Here is a 22,681-nt window from a genome sequence, read left to right as displayed (position 1 = left end):
TTGTTATCATACTGTTAACTGGGTATTGTATCACGAGTTATACGGTGTGATTGGTGTGGCTGGTATGAGTCTTACCCGGGATTCAAAATCCTTCCTTATTGTGTCAGCTCTTCCGGGCACAGTATCCTAACTGAAGTCTGGAGGAGGGTCTTAGTGGGAGGAGCCAGTGCACACCAGTAGTCTAAAAGCTTTCTTTATAGTTGTGCCCAGTCTCCTGCGGAGCCGCTAATCCCCATGGTCCTTACGGAGTCCCCAGCATCCACTACGGACTATGAGAAATAGAATTACCGGTGAGTAAATTCTTATTATTTACACTGTGTCATCTGTGAATGCAATATTGCCATATGAGGTGTTTCAATTTATTATCTTTGAGTGACACTTTGGAAATAGAGAATTCAAAGTCGGAGGCTGACATCTGATTGAGATTCCTCATATTATCAAATATTGTTAAGCGCCAAGGGACTCTACATTGTGAATATTTTTTCTTTTCTATGCATGATTGAAGTGTGGGTGACGCTTGACACCAATTGAATTCCACAGGCTGCTATTTGCGCAAAGTCTATGTTCAATATATGGAATATTTATTTATTTATATATACATATATATATATATATATATATATATATATATATATATATATATATATATTGTATCGGTGAGACCCGGCACTCGGGTATGGGTAGGCAAACTAAACTGGCTGCGGTGCCTTCCGTGGATCTGTTGCAGGATCCTATGTAGCAAATGTCGGAACAGCGGCACTCAGCAGTCTGAAGAAATGGTTAAAACGTCTTTATTGTGGTCCGAATATATGTATGTGTATGTATGTGTATGTGTGTATATATATATATATATATATATATAATCAATTAGGGTGTTCTAAAACCTTTGACCAGGAGCATATGTATGTGTATGCAATGTTTATTTTATTTTTGGCAAAAATATGCAGTATGATGGGCCATTTATACACTGGAATTACTTCCATCTAGTGGGAAGCAAACGTTTTGCCTCCTTCAGTGTAACAGCTGACAAATTTAGTCTTGTAGAGGGAAATAATCCTTCCTGACTCTGGAAATGGAACCTGTATTTCTCTAACGTCCTAGTGGATGCTGGGGACTCCGAAAGGACCATGGGGAATAGCGGCTCCGCAGGAGACTGGGCACAAAGTAAAAGCTTTAGGACTAGCTGGTATGCACTGGCTCCTCCCCCTATGACCCTCCTCCAAGCCTCAGTTAAGATTTTGTGCCCGAACGAGAAGGGTGCAATCTAGGTGGCTCTCCTGAGCTGCTTAGAGTAAAAGTTTAAATAGGTTTTTTATTTTCAGTGAGACCTGCTGGCAACAGGCTCACTGCATCGAGGGACTAAGGGGAGAAGAAGCGAACTCACCTGCGTGCAGAGTGGATTGGGCTTCTTAGGCTACTGGACATTAGCTCCAGAGGGACGATCACAGGCCCAGCCATGGATGGGTCCCGGAGCCGCGCCGGCGGCCCCCTTACAGATGCTGAAGCAAGAAGAGGTCCATAAATCGGCGGCAGAAGACTTTCCTGTCTTCATAAGGTAGCGCACAGCACTGCAGCTGTGCGCCATTGCTCTCAGCACACTTCACACTTCGGTCACTGAGGGTGCAGGACGCTGGGGGGGGGCGCCCTGGGAAGCAATGAATTTACCTTATTTGGCAAAAAATACATCACATATAGCTCCTGGGCTATATGGATGTATTTAACCCCTGCCAGTTTTCCAGAAAAAAGCGGGAGAAGAGCCCGCCGTGAAGGGGGCGGGGCCTATCTCCTCAGCACACAGCGCCATTTTTCCCACACAGCTCCGCTGGTAGGAAGGCTCCCAGAATCTCCCCTGCATCCTGCAACTGCAGAAACAGGGTAAAAAAGAGAGGGGGGCACTTATTTGGCAAAATAACAGATATAAGCAGCTATAAGGGATAGACACTTATTGTAAGGTTGTCCCTATACATATATAGCGCTCTGGTGTGTGCTGGCAAACTCTCCCTCTGTCTCCCCAAGGGGCTAAGTGGGTCCTGTCCTCTATCAGAGCATTCCCTGTGTGTGTGCTGGGTGTCGGTACGTGTGTGTCGACATGTATGAGGAGGAAAATGATGTGGAGGCGGAGCAATTGCCTATAATGGTGATGTCACCCCCTAGGGAGTCGACACCTGAATGGATGGCCGTAATTAAGGAATTACGTGACCGTGTCGGCACGTTACAGAAAACTGTTGACGACATGAGACAGCCGGCAGCTCAGTTAGTGCCTGTCCAGGCGTCTCAAACACCGTCAGGGGCTATTAAACGCCCGTTACCTCAGTGGGTCGACACGGACCCAGACACAGACACTGACTCCAGTGTCGACGGTGAAGAAACAAACGTATTTTCCAGTAGGGCCACACGTTACATGATCACGGCAATGAAGGAGGTTTTGCACATCTCTGATACTGCAAGTACCACAAAAAGGGGTATTATGTGGGGTGTGAAAAAACTACCCGTAGTTTTTCCTGAATCAGATGAATTGAATGAAGTGTGTGATGAAGCGTGGGTTACCCCCGACAAAAAACTGCTAATTTCTAAAAAATTATTGGCACTATATCCCTTCCCACCAGAGGTTAGGGCTCGTTGGGAAACACCCCCTAGGGTGGATAAGGCGCTCACACGTTTATCAAAACAAGTGGCGTTACCGTCTCCAGAAACGGCCGCCCTTAAGGAGCCAGCAGATAGGAGGCTGGAAAATATCCTTAAAAGTATATACACACATACTGGTGTTATACTGCGACCAGCAATCGCCTCAGCCTGGATGTGCAGTGCTGGGGTGGCTTGGTCGGATTCCCTGACTGAAAATATTGATACCCTGGACAGGGACAATATATTATTGACTATAGAGCATTTAAAGGATGCATTCCTATATATGCGAGATGCACAGAGAGACATTTGCACTCTGGCATCAAGAGTAAGTGCGATGTCCATTTCTGCCAGAAGAGGATTATGGACGCGACAGTGGTCAGGGGATGCGGATTCCAAACGGCATATGGAAGTATTGCCGTATAAAGGGGAGGAGTTATTTGGGGGCGGTCTATCGGACCTGGTGGCCACGGCAACAGCTGGGAAATCCACCTTTTTACCCCAAGTCACCTCGCAGCAGAAAAAGATACCGCCTTTTCAGGCTCAGTCCTTTCGTCCCCATAAGGGCAAGCGGGCAAAAGGCCACTCATATCTGCCCCGGGGCAGAGGAAGGGGAAAAAGACTGCAACAGACAGCTTCTTCCCACGACCAGAAGCTCTCCCCCGCTTCTGCCAAGTCCTCAGCATGACGCTGGGGCCTTACAAGCGGACTCAGGCACGGTGGGGGCCCGTCTCAAGAATTTCAGCGCGCAGTGGGCTCACTCGCAAGTGGACCCCTGGATCCTGCAGGTAGTATCTCAGGGGTACAAATTGGAATTCGAGACGTCTCCCCCTCGCCGGTTCCTGAAGTCTGCTTTACCAACGTCTACCCCCGACAGGGAGGCGGTATTGGAAGCCATTCACAAGCTGTATTCCCAGCAAGTGATAATCAAGGTACCCCTCCTACAACAGGGAAAGGGGTATTACTCCACGCTGTTTGTGGTACCGAAGCCGGACGGCTCGGTGAGACCCATTTTAAATCTGAAAGCCTTGAACACTTACATAAAAAGGTTCAAGTTCAAGATGGAGTCACTCAGAGCAGTGATAGCGAACCTGGAAGAAGGGGACTACATGGTGTCTCTGGACATCAAGGATGCTTACCTCCATGTCCCAATTTGCCCTTCTCACCAAGGGTACCTCAGGTTTGTGGTACAGAACTGTCACTATCAGTTTCAGACGCTGCCGTTTGGATTGTCCACGGCACCCCGGGTCTTTACCAAGGTAATGGCCGAAATGATGATTCTTCTTCGAAGAAAAGGCGTCTTAATTATCCCTTACTTGGACGATCTCCTGATAAGGGCACGGTCCAGAGAACAGTTAGAGGTCGGAGTAGCACTATCTCAAATAGTACTACGACAGCACGGATGGATTCTAAATATTCCAAAATCGCAGCTGATTCCGACGACACGTCTGCTGTTCCTAGGGATGGTTCTGGAAGATTCCACGCAAGAACTTTTCAGTTGGATCTGCTAGACAAATGGTCCGGATCGCATCTTCAAATGCATCAGCGGATAACCCTGTCTCCAAGGACAAGGGTGTCTCTCCTGTGGTGGTTACAGAGTGCTCATCTCCTAGAGGGCCGCAGATTCGGCATTCAGGATTGGGTCCTGGTGACCACGGATGCCAGCCTGAGAGGCTGGGGAGCAGTCACACAGGGAAAAAATTTCCAGGGCTTGTGGTCAAGCATGGAAACGTCACTTCACATAAATATCCTGGAACTAAGGGCCATTTACAATGCCCTAAGTCAGGCAAGGCCTCTGCTTCAGGGTCAGCCAGTATTGATCCAGTCGGACAACATCACGGCAGTCGCCCACGTAAACAGACAGGGCGGCACAAGAAGCAGGAGGGCAATGACGGAAGTGACAAGGATTCTTCGCTGGGCGGAAAATCATGTGATAGCACTGTCAGCAGTGTTCATTCCGGGAGTGGACAACTGGGAAGCAGACTTCCTCAGCAGACACGATCTTCACCCGGGGGAGTGGGGACTTCACCCAGAAGTCTTCCACATGATTGTAAACCGTTGGGAAAAACCAAAGGTGGACATGATGGCGTCTCGCCTCAACAAAAAACTGGACAGATATTGCTCCAGGTCAAGGGACCCTCAGGCAATAGCTGTGGACGCTCTGGTAACACCGTGGGTGTACCGGTCAGTGTATGTGTTCCCTCCTCTTCCTCTCATACCAAAAGTACTGAGAATCATAAGAAGGAGAGGAGTAAAGACTATACTCGTGGCTCCGGATTGGCCAAGAAGGACTTGGTACCCGGAAATTCAAGAGATGCTCACGGAAGACCCGTGGCCTCTACCTCTAAGACAGGACCTGCTCCAGCAGGGACCATGTCTGTTCCAAGACTTGCTGCGATTGACGGCATGGCGGTTGAACGCCGGATCCTGAAGGAAAAAGGCATTCCGGATGAAGTCATCCCTACCCTGATCAAAGCCAGGAAGGATGTAACCGTACAACATTATCACCGTATTTGGCGTAAATATGTTGCGTGGTGCGAGGCCAGGAAGGCCCCTACGGAGGAATTTCAACTGGGTCGATTCCTGCATTTCCTGCAAACAGGACTGTCTATGGGCCTCAAATTAGGGTCCATTAAGGTTCAAATTTCGGCCCTGTCGATATTCTTCCAAAAAGAACTAGCTTCTGTTCCTGAAGTTCAGACGTTTGTCAAGGGAGTACTGCATATACAGCCTCCTTTTGTGCCTCCAGTGGCACCTTGGGATCTCAATGTAGTGTTGGGATTCCTAAAATCACATTGGTTTGAACCACTCACCACTGTGGACTTGAAATATCTCACATGGAAAGTGGTAATGCTGTTAGCCCTGGCTTCAGCCAGGCGTGTATCAGAATTGGCGGCTTTATCCTATAAAAGCCCTTACCTAATTTTTCATACGGACAGGGCAGAATTGAGGACTCGTCCTCAATTTCTCCCTAAGGTGGTTTCAGCATTTCACTTAAACCAACCTATTGTGGTGCCTGCGGCTACTAGGGACTTGGAGGATTCCAAGTTGCTGGACGTAGTCAGGGCCCTGAAAATATATGTTTCCAGGACGGCTGGAGTCAGAAAATCTGACTCGCTGTTTATCCTGTATGCACCCAACAAGCTGGGTGCTCCTGCTTCTAAGCAGACGATTGCTCGTTGGATTTGTAGTACAATTCAGCTTGCACATTCTGTGGCAGGCCTGCCACAGCCAAAATCTGTAAAAGCCCATTCCACACGGAAAGTGGGCTCATCTTGGGCGGCTGCCCGAGGGGTCTCGGCTTTACAACTTTGCCGAGCTGCTACTTGGTCAGGGGCAAACACGTTTGCTAAATTTTACAAATTTGATACCCTGGCTGAGGAGGACCTGGAGTTCTCTCATTCGGTGCTGCAGAGTCATCCGCACTCTCCCGCCCGTTTGGGAGCTTTGGTATAATCCCCATGGTCCTTTCGGAGTCCCCAGCATCCACTAGGACGTTAGAGAAAATAAGAATTTACTTACCGATAATTCTATTTCTCATAGTCCGTAGTGGATGCTGGGCGCCCATCCCAAGTGCGGATTGTCTGCATTACTTGTACATAGTTATTGTTACAAAAATCGGGTTATTGTTGTTGTGAGCCATCTTTTCAGAGGCTCCTTCTGTTATCATGCTGTTAACTGGGTTCAGATCACAAGTTGTACGGTGTGATTGGTGTGGCTGGTATGAGTCTTACCCGGGATTCAAAATCCTTCCTTATTGTGTACGCTCGTCCGGGCACAGTATCCTAACTGAGGCTTGGAGGAGGGTCATAGGGGGAGGAGCCAGTGCACACCAGCTAGTCCTAAAGCTTTTACTTTGTGCCCAGTCTCCTGCGGAGCCGCTATTCCCCATGGTCCTTTCGGAGTCCCCAGCATCCACTACGGACTATGAGAAATAGAATTATCGGTAAGTAAATTCTTATTTTTTTTTTTTTTTTTTTAAATACTTTAGATTTAATACATCCTATAAATCTTAGTTTTTCGCAATGCTATGGACGATCATAATTTAAAATGGACATTATGCAGTTTTTATTGTCCAATGTTGGGAAATAACTTAAAAGCAACAGGATACATATGGGAGACCAGTAGACGGGATGCCGGCTGTCACTATACCGGCAGCAAGTCCGCTCGCCATTCTTTCGGCACGGTGGCAAGCTTGGCTCACTACAGGTTATATTCCCATCCGGGTGGTGGTGTGGACCCACCAGCCGAGTGGGAATACCGGGCTGCTGTTGGGATTCCAACCGCCGGCATTTCACCGGCTGTCTGGATTCCGGCGTGAGTATCCTGGACGCCGGGATCCCGACAGCCAGTGTATTAATTGCATCCCAACGCAACCATTAGTGAATGTAAGTGACAGTCGCATTAATATGAAGCTTGCAGGCCAGTAGTACTAGTAGTGTAATAAGGTCATAAAGAATCTAAAACCAAAACCACCACAAATTCCAGGTGTTTTAGCGTGCTTATGAACTTTCTACACTATTAAAGCAATGTGTTTATTTTACATGTACAATGGATGGGAAGATACTTGGAGATAATGTACATGGCAGAACCCTTAGTGAAATTTACACTTATGTGAAAATTACTTTTGGGTCACTTTAAGCAATTTACAAACAAAACCTCAATGAAATGTTAAGGTTAAGGTTGTTTTACTTCATCACTTTTTGATTACATTCAGAAAGTCAGGGTATCTGCTCAGCCAGTGACCAGCTTTCCATGCTGGCTACATGTTACTAGCATTCAGCTGCATTTGTAATGAACAGTTGTATCAGATTTTTATTATTTTCCTTATGGTTGGGTTGGGGGGGGGGGGGGGTCTCACATTGGATTACAAAACAAAACTTCTCATTAGGGTAAGGCTAATCAGAAGAAACAATGGATACAATTTTGTTTTATAATAAAGTCTGTTTAGTTAAACCTAGTTTTGAATGTTTTGGGGTTTTGTTTTTTTTTTGTGTTTTTTTTGTGGATATGCATGTCCCAGTATGCACCTATAGCCTTTGACACTGCATGATGGTACACTTTCAATATTTTCATGCAAGTAAAAAGGTTTTAACTTATTATGCAGGACTGAATTAGTCCTGTTGTTTATAAAGTAAGTAGTGTATAAAATTAGTGATGAGCGGATTCGGTTTTACTCGGTTTTACTCTGTTCTCAAAACCGAATCTTATTGGCTCACTGATGTCACGTGTTTTGGATAGCCAATAAGATTCGGTTTTGAGAACCGAGTAAAACCGAATCCGCTCGTCAAGGTTGAGTCTCCCTTATCCAAAATGCTTGGGACCAGAGGTATTTTGGATATGGGGTTTTTCCGTATTTTGGAATAATTGCATACCATAATGAGATATCATGGTGATGGGACCTAAATCTAAGCACAGAATGCATTTATGTTACATATACACCTTATACAGACAGCCTGAAGGTAATTTTAGCCAATATTTTTTATAACTTTGTGCATTGAACAAAGTGTGTGTACATTCACACAATTAATTTATGTTTCATATACACCTTATACACACAGCCTGAAGGTCATTTAATACAATATGTTTAATAACTTTGTGTATTAAACAAAGTTTGTGTACATTGAGCCATCAGAAAACAAAGGTTTCACTATCTCATTCAAAAAAGTCAGTATTTCGGAATATTCCGTATTTCGGAATATTTGGATATGGGATACTCAACCTGTATTATATCTCTAATACACTTGACAAACATTAGGCATTTAACAAAGAAAATTAAATAAAACACAATTCCATAGATTTGATTGACTTGGCATATGGAAAACGTCCTATAACTAACTTTATAAACTTTTTGTATTTCAATTATCAATTTATATCTTTTATATTTCATTTTGTAATTCATGTGTGTGTTTTTTTTCCTCCATGTATTTGGTAAAGCGTGAGCAAGAGAATGCCATGGCACGACTTAAAAAGCAACAAGAAGAACTTGAACAAATGAGACTGCGCTATCTGGCAGCTGAGGAGAAAGATGTTGTGAAGACGGAACGTTTAGAGCTGGAGGAGATCCGGAACGAGCTAAATAGGTAGCAAAATTGAACCTTACAATCTGTGGCCTCTATTAGCTTGAGATTTTATTAAGGAGTTAAGTGTACTCTGATGGCTTCTACAGTGTCATTATCGTGGAACCAAGTTGAGATGAAGTTTGATTTGTGATGAGGCATATCAGTATCCTGTTGGAATTAGCAATTAGAAAATGGGCAGACTTTAGCCATAAAGGCATGCAATATGATCATCTACAATAATAGAGTAGACTGATACTTGAATGATACTCAATTTGTATTAAGGGACTCACTTGTTAAGACAGAGGTTCCCAATCGCGGTCCTCAAGGCACCCCAATGGTCCTGGTTTTAAATGTATCCATGCTTGGCCACAGGTGACTTAATTAGCACTTTAGTCAATTTGATTTAACCGTCTGCTGAGCCATGGATATACCTAAAACCTGGACTGTTGGGGGAGCCTTGATGACTGCGTTTGAGAACCTCTCCCCATACTGTTAAAGCTGATTAACTTTCAGGAAGAAAAAGCAATACCTTAAATGTATAACTAATCAGGCCGCTGCGACCGCTAAGCGTGTGTGTGTAAAACCCCTAACAGATGCGTACACGTTGCATAAGCACGCCGTCACGCTGTAAGCACAGAGTAGCTACACGTGAGGCAGAATACACTTTATAACCCCTAGCAGGAAAGGAATACGACACCAATTAAATTTAAAATGTAGGGATCCAACCCACCAACAAATACTTACTCAAAAGGGGGTTACAACAAGAATACAGTCACATAAGAGAAGAGGATACAATCAATGGATACATACGTTTGTTCGCCAGCGCCACCCGGTTTCCGGTCCTCAGTCAATCGGGAAAGATGACCTTCAGAGAATGTGTCTGACCGGCCAGGCAGCGTGGCTTTTATACATTAGTCTAAATCATGAAACTATGGAATCTGTAATCTCTTCACCCATAGGTCAAAGGGCTGGTCATTTACAGTACAGGAGGGGTCATAGGTCGGTTTGAATAGGTGGGCGATGCCTGGTCCAGGTGCATTTGCAGATGGTCTCCACTGGGTTCCCGCCGAATATCAAGAGTACAGTAAATACAGTGTAATATTAATATTCTGTTCCTGTGCATAACTATGCGCAGGAGCGTGCTACCTTCTGCAAACTGCTACCGGAATATTGCTCTTAATATACTGTACAACTGGGTACCAAACACCACCTCCTAACCTAATTCTGTCCCCTCATATACTGTAAAGTCGAATCCCTCTGTTGTAACTTTTAAACAAATGTAACTCTGGTGTGGTGCATGTAGACTATGTGTATATTATGTGCTATGTGAATTAAATATGAGATATGTCTTTGTGGCTTTTTCATGTGACTGCATATGCTACCGTAATTACTCATACCATGCGTTAACACGCACGACCGTGTGAGCGATTATACGTGACTTACGAGCATGTACACGCACGGCAGCACAAGCACGCGCACGTAGGCCACTTGTGTGTAGTTTGTATGTGATGTGTGTGACAATAATATTTTAGACTTCGACAGTCCACCCTTTGGCAGTCAACAATAACTGCCACACCTTAATAAAAAGATTTAAAATATTTACATAGACATTATATACAAGAGTTCAAAAAAATATATATCCAGGGAAGATTTGTAGGTGGGAAATGTATATCCTAGTGGGACAGAAAAAGCATGTATGTATGAATTAATGTCTGAGGGGCATGCATCATCGTGCCGTATATGTTCTAAGCAAGCTTCAAGGTATTGCAAAGTATACATTAACTCCTTCTCATCCCGTATTAAGGGTATGTAAATGGGCAAACAAACACTATCAAGCTTTTTTTTTTTTTTTTCGGGCAAGGGCTTTTAACCCTCACCTTTTCGGCTTCTTATACCAACAAATGGGGAGCACATTTATCTGATGATACATGGAGGGGAAACGTATGTGCATGCTACTATATGTAGATATCATTTATAGACTGTGTGCTATTAACTGAAGGTTGCAGAGATGAGGGTAAGACACATAAAAATACATTCACAGAAATTTGGGTATGGTTGACGTCTTTTCCAGTTGGATGTTTCTGGGTAGAGGGGGAAACAGAGAAAAATGGTGAAAGAAACAGGCCATGAAATTCATTTGCAATCCTCATCATAACACTGTCTCTACGGATGGATCATAAATCAAATCTGCTGCTGTAACAACGCCCTCGCTCCTTAGACTCATCAAATTTGTGCTGTGCTTGCGCCGCGTCAGAATTCGAACACACCTGAATATCAAACCAATAATTATGACGACACCCAGGATACAAAGGAGAAACTTTCCCACACTTGCAATTACATTCTGCGCCCCCTCTCCTAATCCAGAAAACCATTTGAGTGGGTTCAACCATGAGGCCCAGCCGGTCAATTTAATTACCCACCGTCAAGGTAAGGTTGTGTTTCCTTCTGGACTCCCTTTTTAACTGCAAGATCTCGTCCATCTTTTGATTGATGATCTCCGTGGGGTCGTCAGTGCTATTCATGATATACGTACAGCACTTCACCCCATATTGAGTTGCCAAAGTAACAATACCCACCTGTCACAGCTGTGACATAATTAAGGACCATCATATGCTAGACCAGCTTCTTTTTGTAGGCTTGTAACTCCTTGTCCATATACCTGAAGGTGTCATCATACATCTCGGTGATATTATCCATCAAGTTTGCTAGCGCATGGATATACCTATAGTTTATAGTTCCTCTGGCAGTACAGGTAATATCTAATGCGAGAAGGAACTGAATCCCGGTGGATTCATGGATCAAATCAGAGGCTGCGTGCTCTGTCCTATCTATGAGGTGTCTCTTGATGATGTGTTCATAATGGGTATGAGTATAAGGAGTCTGAGCGTTGCAGTGAATGTCTTTAATTTTGTCGTGTGCTATGGTCATAACCTCTGGTAGTACTCTCCCAATATAACACAATCCTTCGGAGCTCGGAGTAAGCCACTTGTACGCTTTCCTCCCACATATGAAGTAGGCATCGTCTGGGAGAACATAGGGGACAAAATGCAACAACACCATATCACATATCTTTCTTATAAAGAAACCGATCCCCAGTTCTCTCATTTGCTCAGTACAAGTATCGGGCTGGATGATGTGGGCACAATACCCCTGCGATACCTTTCCAGCCCACATGGTTTTCATCCCACGTGTATACCTATACCAAAAGTGCCTCCCACTTGTGGCTATCTTATGTACAAGTTCGGAGTTGATAGGTATATTATCAGCTCTATGTGAAAAGGTCATTGTCTGGTTATTCCATGTCACTTCCCAATTTCCTGGTTTCCGGAAATTGGACACATTAAAACATAACAGTGACCTATCTACGTGGTACTGGTGCTTCAAGCTAGGGGGCCTAGATATATTGAATTTCTTGTTCACCGGTCTCCCACCCCGTAATTCGAGTACCTCATCTATCGTTAAATGATATGGCACTAATCCCGATTTACTCTGTCCTTGAGGTACTTGAGAGCACACCCAGCATTCCGTTTGGTTTAAGACCGTACCCACTAATGAGTGGTAATCACTCAAAGGATGTCGGCCAATATCAATATTACTGTTTGTCTGACATCTCTGGATGCACCCATCTTCGACTATGTTTTCGCAATTACTACATATACAATATTCATCAGACAATAACCCTTCACAGTGCCTCCGGGCTCCGTGACTACCAGATCTCTTACTGATACCAGCCTTTAATAGAGTGATATGCCGCTCCTGTGGTCCTACTAATCCGTACTCTCCATCAGAACCCATTCCAGATCCTTGCTCAACGTCTCTGGGACCCTCACAAAAACAGATTGTCCTGATCAAAAACAGAGTCACCAGAAAAAGCTAAAACACAGTCTCTTAATGTAGATCCAATTTGTTACAGAACAAAAATAGGAAGAGAGCAAAAAAAAATAATGCAGTGGGGGGGGGGTGAAAAAAAAAATGGTACGACAACCGTCCTTGATTTTGTTGTTCTCCGCGCTCAGGTGCCGTTCAACAGTCCTGCCTCTCAGCTTTCCCGGAATAGACTCTCTAGTGACTCGAGGTTCTCTTCACCTTTCTCTTTGTCACGAGTTTTCTCCGGGTCAGCGACCTTCTTGCAGTGGGACGAGTGGACCCAAGTCTCTCGGCGACCCTTAGTGCTGTCGTGCTGGTCCACAAAACTTTATACGGTCCTTCCCACCTGTCTATGAGGCAACCTGGGCGTAACATTTTTTGAATCATCACATAATCCCCAGGCTCAATGTCATGACATTTACCGTTCGGTAGGTCAGGAATCACCAGCTTTCGATTCCTTTGCTGGTTTCTCAGTTGCTGGCTCATCCTAAACAAATATTTCACAGTTATTGCACTTCAAATCATCCTGGGGGTCTATCATTACGTGAGGTTGTCGCCCAAAAAGAACTTCGAAGGGTGATAAGTTAAGCGGTGACCTTGGAGTGGTTCTGATGCTGTACAACACTAGTGGCAAAGCTTCTGGCCACAACAACCCAGTTTCAGCCATCACTTTGCTCAGCTTGTTCTTAATAGTGCTGTTCATTCTCTCCACCTTTGCACTTGCCTGTGGCCGGTATGGAGTATGCAGCTTGCTATTAATACCCATCAGTTTGCACATGACTTGAAAGACTTCACCTGTAAAATGGGTACCCCTATCACTTTCAGTCATTCTAGGGATACCATATCTGCACACAAATTCCTGCACGATTTCCTTTGCAGTGAACGCAGCAGTATTTGTGGCAGTGGGGAATGCTTCTATCCAGCCTTACCAATATTCTTCCTCAAGCATGACATGTCATTGCTTTCTTGCCTGCATGAGAAGAGAGCCCTGGTGCACTCCAGTGGGCTCTTACCAGTTTGCACATACTTTCCTTGCCCAGACGAGTCAGACCGTGTGCCGCCTCAGCTAGGCTTGGGAGATATGCTCTGGGGGCCACTGGCTTACCATGTCCATCTGTCCAAAGTCCCGAGGACTCCTGACCATATCCCTTCGCCTTCTAGACTGCCCTCTCCTGTAGGGAACACAAATTTTGCATTTCAATTAACTGTTGCATGTTAACCATGTTAAATGTCATTAGTTGTGTGATGTTGGTTTGTATGGTAGTGCTTGCTGCTGATTTTGCAGCTTCGTCTGCCCGGCTGTTACCAAGTGAAATTGGGTCTTGGTTGTAAGTGTGTGCTTTACACTTGATAACAGCCACTCTGTCCGGTTCCTGTATGGCTGTCAGAAGCCTTTTGATGTAGGACGCATGCGCTACAGGTGTGCCAGTAGCTGTTATGAAATTTCTGAGGCGCCAAAGAGCCCCAAAATCATGCACCACTCCAAAGGTGTACCTAGAGTCCGTGTATATATTAGCTGACTTACCCTTTGCCAACTCACATGCTCTGGTCAATGCTACCAGATCAGCGACTTGTGCTGAGTGAGGTGGACCAAGGGGTTCAGCTTCTATGATACCTTTGTCATCTACAACTGTGTATCCGGTGCACAGGTCTCACGATTCCATCTGTCTGTGGCAACTACCGTCAGTGTAGAAGGTAAAATCTACTCCTTCCAGTGGGTTGTCACTGATGTCAGGTCTCACAGTGAAAGTTTGGTTCAGGTATTCCATACAATCATACGTATCAGTGTCTGCACTAAGTCCTACTTCACCATCATTCTCATCCTCCACCCTTTCTGCATGACCAGGCACACTAGGCAAATAAGTTGCAGGATTTAGTGTGCTGCACCTCTTTATGGTGATGTTTACAGGGGCCATCAGTGATAGTTCCCACCTTGTAAACCGAGCGGATGAGAGTTTGGCAAGGCTGATACTGCATGAGTTGTATGGATGGTCAAGTCGTGTCCTAACACTACGTTCTCGTTTTTACTTACCAGCAGAGCTATAGCTGCAATACTTTGCAAGCAAGTGGGGGAGACCATGCTACAGTGTCCAGCTGCGCACTGTAGTAGGCTACCGGACTGCTGGCATCACCATGTTTCTGTGTTAAGATTCCTGCCGCGTACTCAGCGCTTTCAGTATCGTACAATTCAAAGAACTTCTCATAATCCGGCATACCTAATGCTGGTGCCTGTGACGAGCACTGTTTTAGTCTCTCAAACGCCAGTTCGGACTCATCTGTGTGAGAGACCCGTTCTGGTTTATTCAAGGAGACCATTTCTTGCAGCGGTAGTGCCAGTATAGAAAAGCCTGGAATCCAGTTCCGACAGTAACCACACATTCCAAGGAAATTGCGGATCTGTTGCTGAGTTTGCGGCAGAGTCATGTCGCGGATGGCCTGTATTCTATCAGCGGTCAGGTGCCTAAGTCCGTGCGTCAAACAATGCCCCAAGTATTTAACCTTAGTCCGACACAACTGCAACTTATCCTTTGAAACCTTGTGTCCTGTCTAGGAGAGATGAAACAGCAGCTGTTTTAGTGTTTGCCAGCTATGACTTGAATGAGTCAGAGCACAACAACAAGTCATCAACATATTGTATTAGCACCTACCCACTCTCGGGTTGAAAAGATTGCAAACAGTCATATAAGGCCTGGGAGAAAATACTTGGGCTGTCAATGAAACCTTTGGGGAGACGAGTCCTGGTATACTATACTCCCCTGTAAGTGAAGATAAAGAGGTATTGGCTGTCAGGGTGGAGAGGGACAGAAAAGAATGCAGAACAGAGATCATTGACAGTGTAGTACTTAGAGGTGGAGGGAATCTGCATGAGGATGACGGCTGGATTGGGTACTACGGGGAATTGGCTCTCAACTTTCTTGTTTATCCCCCTTAGATCCTGAACTAACCTGTAACCCCTCCCCCCACTCTTTTTCACAGGGAAGATGGGACTATTGCCTGTGCTGGACGTCCTGACTAGGATGCCCTGCTGTAGCAGCCGTTCTATGATGGGGTATACTCCTAATTCCACCTCTGGCTTCAGAGGGTACTGGGGGATTTTTGGAGCTAACCTGTCATCTATTACTTGTACTGCTTCTGGGGCTACATTCGCCATCAATCCAGTGTCCTGTCCATCTTTGATCCAAAGGGAACCCAGTATTTGTGAGATCATTTCCTCTACCTGCGATGGACATGTGTCTTTAACGGTGGAGTGTAACATTTGCCTTTGAGGGGTGTCGAATATATCTTGTACCTCCTGTGCATGGTTCTCATGGATATCTAAGAACACACCCTCAGGGGTACAGTATATGACACACCGCATTTTACACAACAGGTCCATGCCAAGTAGATTAGTCGGAGCCTATGCAGCCAACAGGAAAGAATGTTTGGTTTGCAATGGCCCTATCGTAATCTCTGCAGGTCTACTCAAAGGGTATTGCTGCACCTTTCCCATTACTCGCATTACCGAAATCGTATTACCCGTTGTTTTTACACCAGTGGTGGAATTTAGTACTGATCTGGCTGCCCCTGTGTCTACAAGAAAAGGTAGTGGTACGCCAGCTACATCAACCATGACCTCAGGTTCACTACCAAGGCCAGCAATCAATTTCACTGGCTGCAGACTACAGGTGTGGCCTAACCTCTATTGTGTAGTGGGACCCTCCCGCAGGGCATTGGCAGCTGCAATATATGAGGGAGATAACTGTGAGTTTTCGGGGGTCTGCCAGTCCCTCCTGGGTGTGTACCTCCTTGTTTCCCCTCTATGCGGCTCATAATCCCTTCTATGTGGTCCCTGGTCCCAACCATGTGTATTGTAGCGTGGTTCGTATTCAGGTCTAGGGGTTCTATATACGTTATGTGTCCGGCTACTTCTACAATCCCTGGCAAAGTGCCCTTCCTTCCTGCAATAGAAACATATTATTGACTGTGACTTACCATCAGGGGTCTGGGGTTTAGGCTGGTGGGGCTTTCCTGTAAGAGCCTGTATACTTACCATCATCAGCTTATCCCCTTGCGACTCCCTGTGTTTACTGATGTTACGATCATGCTCGATAGTGGACTCTCTTAGCGCAGCCACCGAGATACCTCTCCAATTTGGCAGAGAGGTTTGCACCGTGTCCTCAATGCCTCCTTTAATCCATCCATTAGCACAGAGACAGCTACCTCCCTGTGGTTGGCATTCTCCTTAATATCCTCTATCCCAGTGTATCTAGCCATTTCCTGCAGTGCTCTATGGAAATACTCGGATGCCATTTCACTGTCCTTCTGTCTTATGGAGAAAATTTTGTTCCATTTAAAAACAGTAGGGAAATACACTCCTAATTGTATGCTGATTTGCTTTACATTCATTTACATAGGTTGTACTCATCAGTGAGATGCACTTCTACATCTAATTTACAATCAGTTATGAATTTTGGAATGTCAATGTTTGAGGGTAAACTCGCTCGTAGCTTTGTTTGCCAATCTTTATTTGTGGGCTCATGGGCATTGCCCAATTCTTAAATGAATTTCTGGCATCCGACCAGATCTTTTCTGGGATCAGGGAATTCTGACATAATTGATCTCCGTTCTGATCGGGACCAAGGACAATGCATTGCAATGTTCCTGATGGGAGTTATTCCCTGATTATCAGTTCTCCCATTGGGCACTGCAATCACCCTGACTGGATTTAACTCAACCACATCCTTTTTGTTTGATTCTATAATACAGAGAGCTATTGTCTCTGCATAATGTATGGTACCGTACTTACCGGTGGACATGACCTCACTCACTGCTCCGCTGGGGGGCATCGCTACTACTCTTGGTGGTTGGGCCGTGCCCACCTGGGTATCCTGTATGGTAGCTGCTAAAGAGAGTGCCGATATCGTGCTGGGCTCGTCATGCTCCTCACAACCTTGGGGAAAATTCAAAACTGGATACAACTGGAAAGGGTTAGGGTTAACATTTTGATTAATCATTTTGCTATCCTTTACCATTGCACCATTGGTTGTAGCCAATTTCTCCCCATCGACATATGGCGGTGGTGGTGTGCTCGCAATCGCTTTCCCGATAGGTTTGGAACTTCTGTGCGAGCCAGTTCCCATTGCACCTCCCCCTCTTGCTGCCACAGATTTAAACAGTTGGTATGTCTGATCCTCTGTTTTCTAGATTTGATCAGACATATTCTAATCCTTATGCTTTGTAATACCTCTGATTCAAAGCTACCCGCCCTAGGAAAGGATGCCCTATCTTCAGCAGTCATACGCACCCATTCATTGCAAAAATCCTCCGAGTGTGGACCATACTTCTCACACATTATAAACCGAGCTGACCCCCTGGGCCGCAGCTCTGCAGCCTGAACCCTGGCTGCCGAACGCCCCTCGCTTGTGCAATTGGATCCCATCGCAGACTTTTTGCCTTTGAACGCAATCCCCAACTGCACAATCGAGATGACAGTGAAAGTCCTCTGAGCGCATTTCACCTGCTCCTTCTCCGCTGATGTACCACGACTCACTCCAATAATGAACACCGCGTACCCAGAGAGGACCCTACCTGGTTTCCTATTCACTGGAAGTTTTAGGACCAATCAGAGACTTCCCTTTTTGCTATACACAAATCACGCTTGCTTATGCTCTACACGGCGCTAATGATACCGCAGTTTACGCAAAAGCTCGCAAAAGGGTATCAAGTTGCGCCATGTATCGCACACAAACGCGCGGTCCAATCGCACAGCGTATAGGTACTTGTTACGTATTCGCCCTATGACCACTGGAGTCTAATCCACAAGCTGTGCTCCTCAGCCAGAGCGTAACACAAAACCTTAAGCTTCAATTCACAATCTATACTCTATCACGCTCCTGTGCAAGTCTCCTCACGACTTGCGTACTTCTCTATTTATTAACGTAAGTCAGCCGCCTTACGCCACCAAGCCTCTGCTTACTCAGTGTCACCACGGGATCCCGACTTCCAGGGTTCAACAACCGTTCACTCCTACTTTCAGCTCACACAAATACACAGTGATTTTCTGTACAGAAAAATATCACTCCCTTTGATTGGCTACTTTACCCCAGAGGTAATACAGTTTAAACAAAATATCACGGTAATCTGCTTTTGAAATCGGATAGTTATGTGCTACAGTATTAAATGTATACTATCCCGTCTTAAAATGAACAACTATCGTGTGGTTATACCTTGCGTCCGCAACTCTACGCAACCTTGCGTAAACACGCGGTCGTGCGTGCCTCTACGCGACGTGTGCAACCCTGCGCCACGTGCACGCTTCTGTATGCTGTCCTCACGTACCGTACCACGTGTACAAACGTGCGTTCGCAATTCAATAAATCACACAATCTTGATAAATGTGAGCAATAAAACTACTATTACTCACTAACACAACACACACTTGTTCCGTATGCTCGCCGGAAGTCACCCCCAAAGGTGATCCTCTCTTGAGTGTAAACCCAAACGTTTTAGGCTGGAAACTGCGTTTTGTGTTATACAATTATGCCCTTAACAAACTATCAAATATATATATATATATAGCAAACAAATGTATCCGATTTCACACAGATCTATAATGACTGTTAACCTATGGCAACAATATGTTGAGAAAGCATGCAAAGTATCGGTACGCTTTGTGTACGCTTTTCGCGCCAAAAATTTACACAGTTTTTTTTAAACAGCTTTTTTCCTGTGTCCTTCGGGTTACACCAGCACCTCTTTAAACTAGACAGAACAGACGTGATCTAACAACACAAACTGGTTTTAACACAATGCAAGGTTATTTAACATGCGTCTCCACCCTTTGCTGATAGATCAAAGTCTGTTATGGCCTGTAAGTCTGTGAGTGTGAGATGAACCGGACAGAGCCCCCAATTGTTAAAGCTGATTAACTTTCAGGAAGAAAAAGCAATACCCTAAATGTATAACTAATCAGGCCGCTGCGACCGCTAAGCGCGTGTGTGTAAAACCCCTAACAGATGCGTACACGTTGCGTAAGCAGGCCGTCACGCTGTAAGCACAGAGTAGCTACACGTGAGGCGGAATACACTTTATAACCCCTAGCAGGAAAGGAATACGACACCAATTGTATATAAAATGTTGGGATCCAACCCACCAACAAATATTTACTCAAAAGGGGTTACAACAAGAATACAATCACATAAGAGAAGAGGCTACAATCAATGGATACATACGTTTGTTCGCCAGCGCCACCCGGTTCCGGTCCTCAGTCAATCTGGAAAGATGACCTTCAGAGAATGTGTCTGACCGGCCAGGCAGCGTGGCTTTTATACATTAGTCCAAATCACGAAACAATGGAATCTGTAATCTCTTCACCCATAGGTCAAAGGGCTGGTCATTTACAGTAGAGGAGGGGTCATAGGTCGGTTTGAATAGGTGGGCGATGCCTGGTCCAGGTGCATTTGCAGATGGTCTCCACTGGGTTCCCGCCGAATATCAAGAGTACAGTAAATACAGTGTAATATTAATATTCTGTTCCTGCGCATATCTATGCGCAGGAGCGTGCTACCTTCTGCAAACTGCTACCGGAATATTGCTCTTAATATACTATACAACTGGATACCAAACACCACCTCCTTACCTAATTCTGTCCCCTCATATCCTGTAAAGTCGAATCCCTCTGTTGTTGTACCTTTTAAACAAATGTAACTCGCTGGTGTGGTGCATGTAGACTATGTGTAAATTATGTGCTATGTGAATTAAATATGAGATATGTCTTTGTGGCTTTTCCATGCGAATGCATATGCTACCGTAATTACTCATACCACGTGTTAACACGCACAACGCAAGAGCGATTTATACGTGACTTGCGAGCATTTGCGTGCACGGCAGCACAAGCAGGCACACGGAGGCCACTTGTGTGAAGTTTGTATGTGATGTGTGTGACAATAATATTTTCGTCTTCGACAATACCATTACACCACAACTAGCCTGAACTGTTGACATAATGCAGAATAGTTCTATAAAAATAATTCTGACCCTACCATCTGCATGTCCTAGCATAAATTGAGATTCCTCGGATGAAGCAACATTTTGTTCCAATCTTCAGATGTCCACTTTTGGTGATCCAGTGCCCACACTATAGCTTCCATTCCCTGTCCTTAGCCTACAAGAATGGAAACTGGTGTGGTCTGCTGCTGTAGCCCATCCACTTCAAGGTTTGATTTGCTGTGCGTTCAGAGACGCTCTCTTGCATGGTTACTGTATTTGAGTTGCTGTCGCATTGAAGTAGTCTGGCCATACTCATCTGATCTCTCACATTAACCTGGCATTTGTTGCACACAGAAGAGCTGAACCCTGGATGTTTGTTTCACATATCATACTCTGTAAACTCTGGAGTTTTGTGTGTGAAAATTCCTAGAGAAAAACAGTTTCTGAGATAATCAATCCTCTCTGGCACCAGCAATAATTCCATAGTCAAAGTTCCTTTATATCATATTATCTACATTATGGCATTTGTTCTTGACCATCCATGCCTGCATGCTGTTGTGCAATGAATTTCTAGTTGCCACCTGATTGGCTGATTACATATTTATATATATATTTGGTCAATGTCGACATGCTGCATATAGGAATTCTCATGTCAACATTTCTAATGTTTGGTAACATGAGTAGAATTTCATCCTGTGTACGGAACTTTTTCTTATTTTATTTTTTTGTCTTTTTTTTTTTTTTTTTTTTTTTTTTTTCAATCAACCCTTTAGAATTGTCACACATCTTTTACCATTTCTTTTGCTTGCACCAACAGACTGCGGCTGCAGGAAGACCAAAAACAGCTAACTGATGCAGCAAAACCTGCTGAGCATAAAATGGCGAGTTCTGGGACTAGAGCACAAGATGAAGGCTTGGATGAATTTCTGTCTCGGCTTATTGAAGAGAGGGACACCTTGCTGAGGACAGGAGTGTATACTCACGAAGATCGGATCATAAGTGAACTAGATCGACAAATTAGAGAGACAATGGCCAAAAGAAGCATTAGATGAAGTACATTTGTTTACATCCCTTACATCTTCCTCTGTTCTAATTGATTAGTTATTCCCCTTTGGAGAAAGATGTGGTGCTTAGCGATCTATTGCACATTGTAAAGATATATAAAGGGCTAGTGATTTATATAGTTTCGTGCATGATTTTGCAAAGTTTTTGGACTGAGCAATGAATATTTCTCTAATGATATATAATTTCAATTTGTACTAAATTCCACTTTTTATTTATAAAATTTAAACTTTTTTATTTACAGTATATATTTGTAATAATGTTATGTACATTGTCATTCTTGTTGAATTTGGTAGTCAAGTTAAATAAACTATGTGTATTATGTTTAATTTGGAAAAATGTACATTTTGGATGACACGTTTTGTAACCTTGTTTAAATATATCAATTATTTTTCTTTAAGTTTGCTTGTAAAATTCTTTCATAGCCTGAGCGTTTTCTGATGCTTATATTGGTTGTAAAAATTGTTGGCTTCTCCGTTCTTATCTTTTATTAGGAGAAACTGTCATTCATAATCCAGTCCATTCAAGCAGATTGTAAGTATTCCCCTGATCCAATATGTCTAGACATCAGTAATATTCACAATAACATAGTAATAGATCACATACCCAGAGGCTTCTCGAGATACACTAAGCAGTCTGCGGTGTACACGCACTCATAGTGCACGATCTCACATTTTCTTAGAAATTGAGAGGTCTTTCTGGTGTATTCAACCTAAAATTACAAGCAAGGCTTCACTTATCTTGTTTTTGTCAGTGTTCCCTATGTTTTGTTTTTTTGGCTACTGACTGGATGAGAGACAAAATCAATGTCCAACACTTGAGTAGCTAATTGATAAGGTATGTCCATTAAGGCCACAGGCAGAGTTGACACATCTCTTCTGGAATAAATGAGGACTTAGGACCTGTAACAGTGTTTGGAACACTATGTAAAAAGGCGATATTGGTTAATCTTCTACACTCGTTTGTGAATATACATAATGATCTAACGATTGTTTCAGGAGCACATATTCTACATTATTGTGGCAATAGCATTAATTTGGCATGAACTTGGCCAGCGTGACATTTGTGTTGGTCTTCCGACTATATTTTAAAGAGCAGTG

At 44.3% G+C, this 22,681-nt stretch overlaps 1 protein-coding gene across 4 annotated transcripts in view; it reads left to right on the top strand.

Moving 5' to 3' along the window:
* CEP120 (centrosomal protein 120) overlaps positions 1-21,981 on the top strand; it is a 254,609-nt gene extending 232,628 nt beyond the window's left edge. For all 4 annotated transcript variants that reach the window (XM_063964221.1, XM_063964219.1, XM_063964220.1 and 1 more), the window contains exons 19-20: positions 8,560-8,705; positions 21,337-21,981. In XM_063964221.1, the coding sequence (XP_063820291.1) occupies positions 8,560-8,705; positions 21,337-21,571 (381 nt within the window). In that variant the 3' untranslated portion in view covers positions 21,572-21,981. The remainder of the gene's footprint in view (positions 1-8,559; positions 8,706-21,336) is intronic.
* The last annotated feature ends 700 nt before the right edge of the window (positions 21,982-22,681 follow it).

This window comes from Pseudophryne corroboree, chromosome 1 (genome assembly GCF_028390025.1).
Source record: "Pseudophryne corroboree isolate aPseCor3 chromosome 1, aPseCor3.hap2, whole genome shotgun sequence".
Classification (NCBI taxonomy): Eukaryota; Metazoa; Chordata; class Amphibia; order Anura; family Myobatrachidae; genus Pseudophryne; species Pseudophryne corroboree.
Note: the sequence above shows the minus strand (reverse complement) of the source record. Positions and strands in the feature narration are given on the sequence as shown.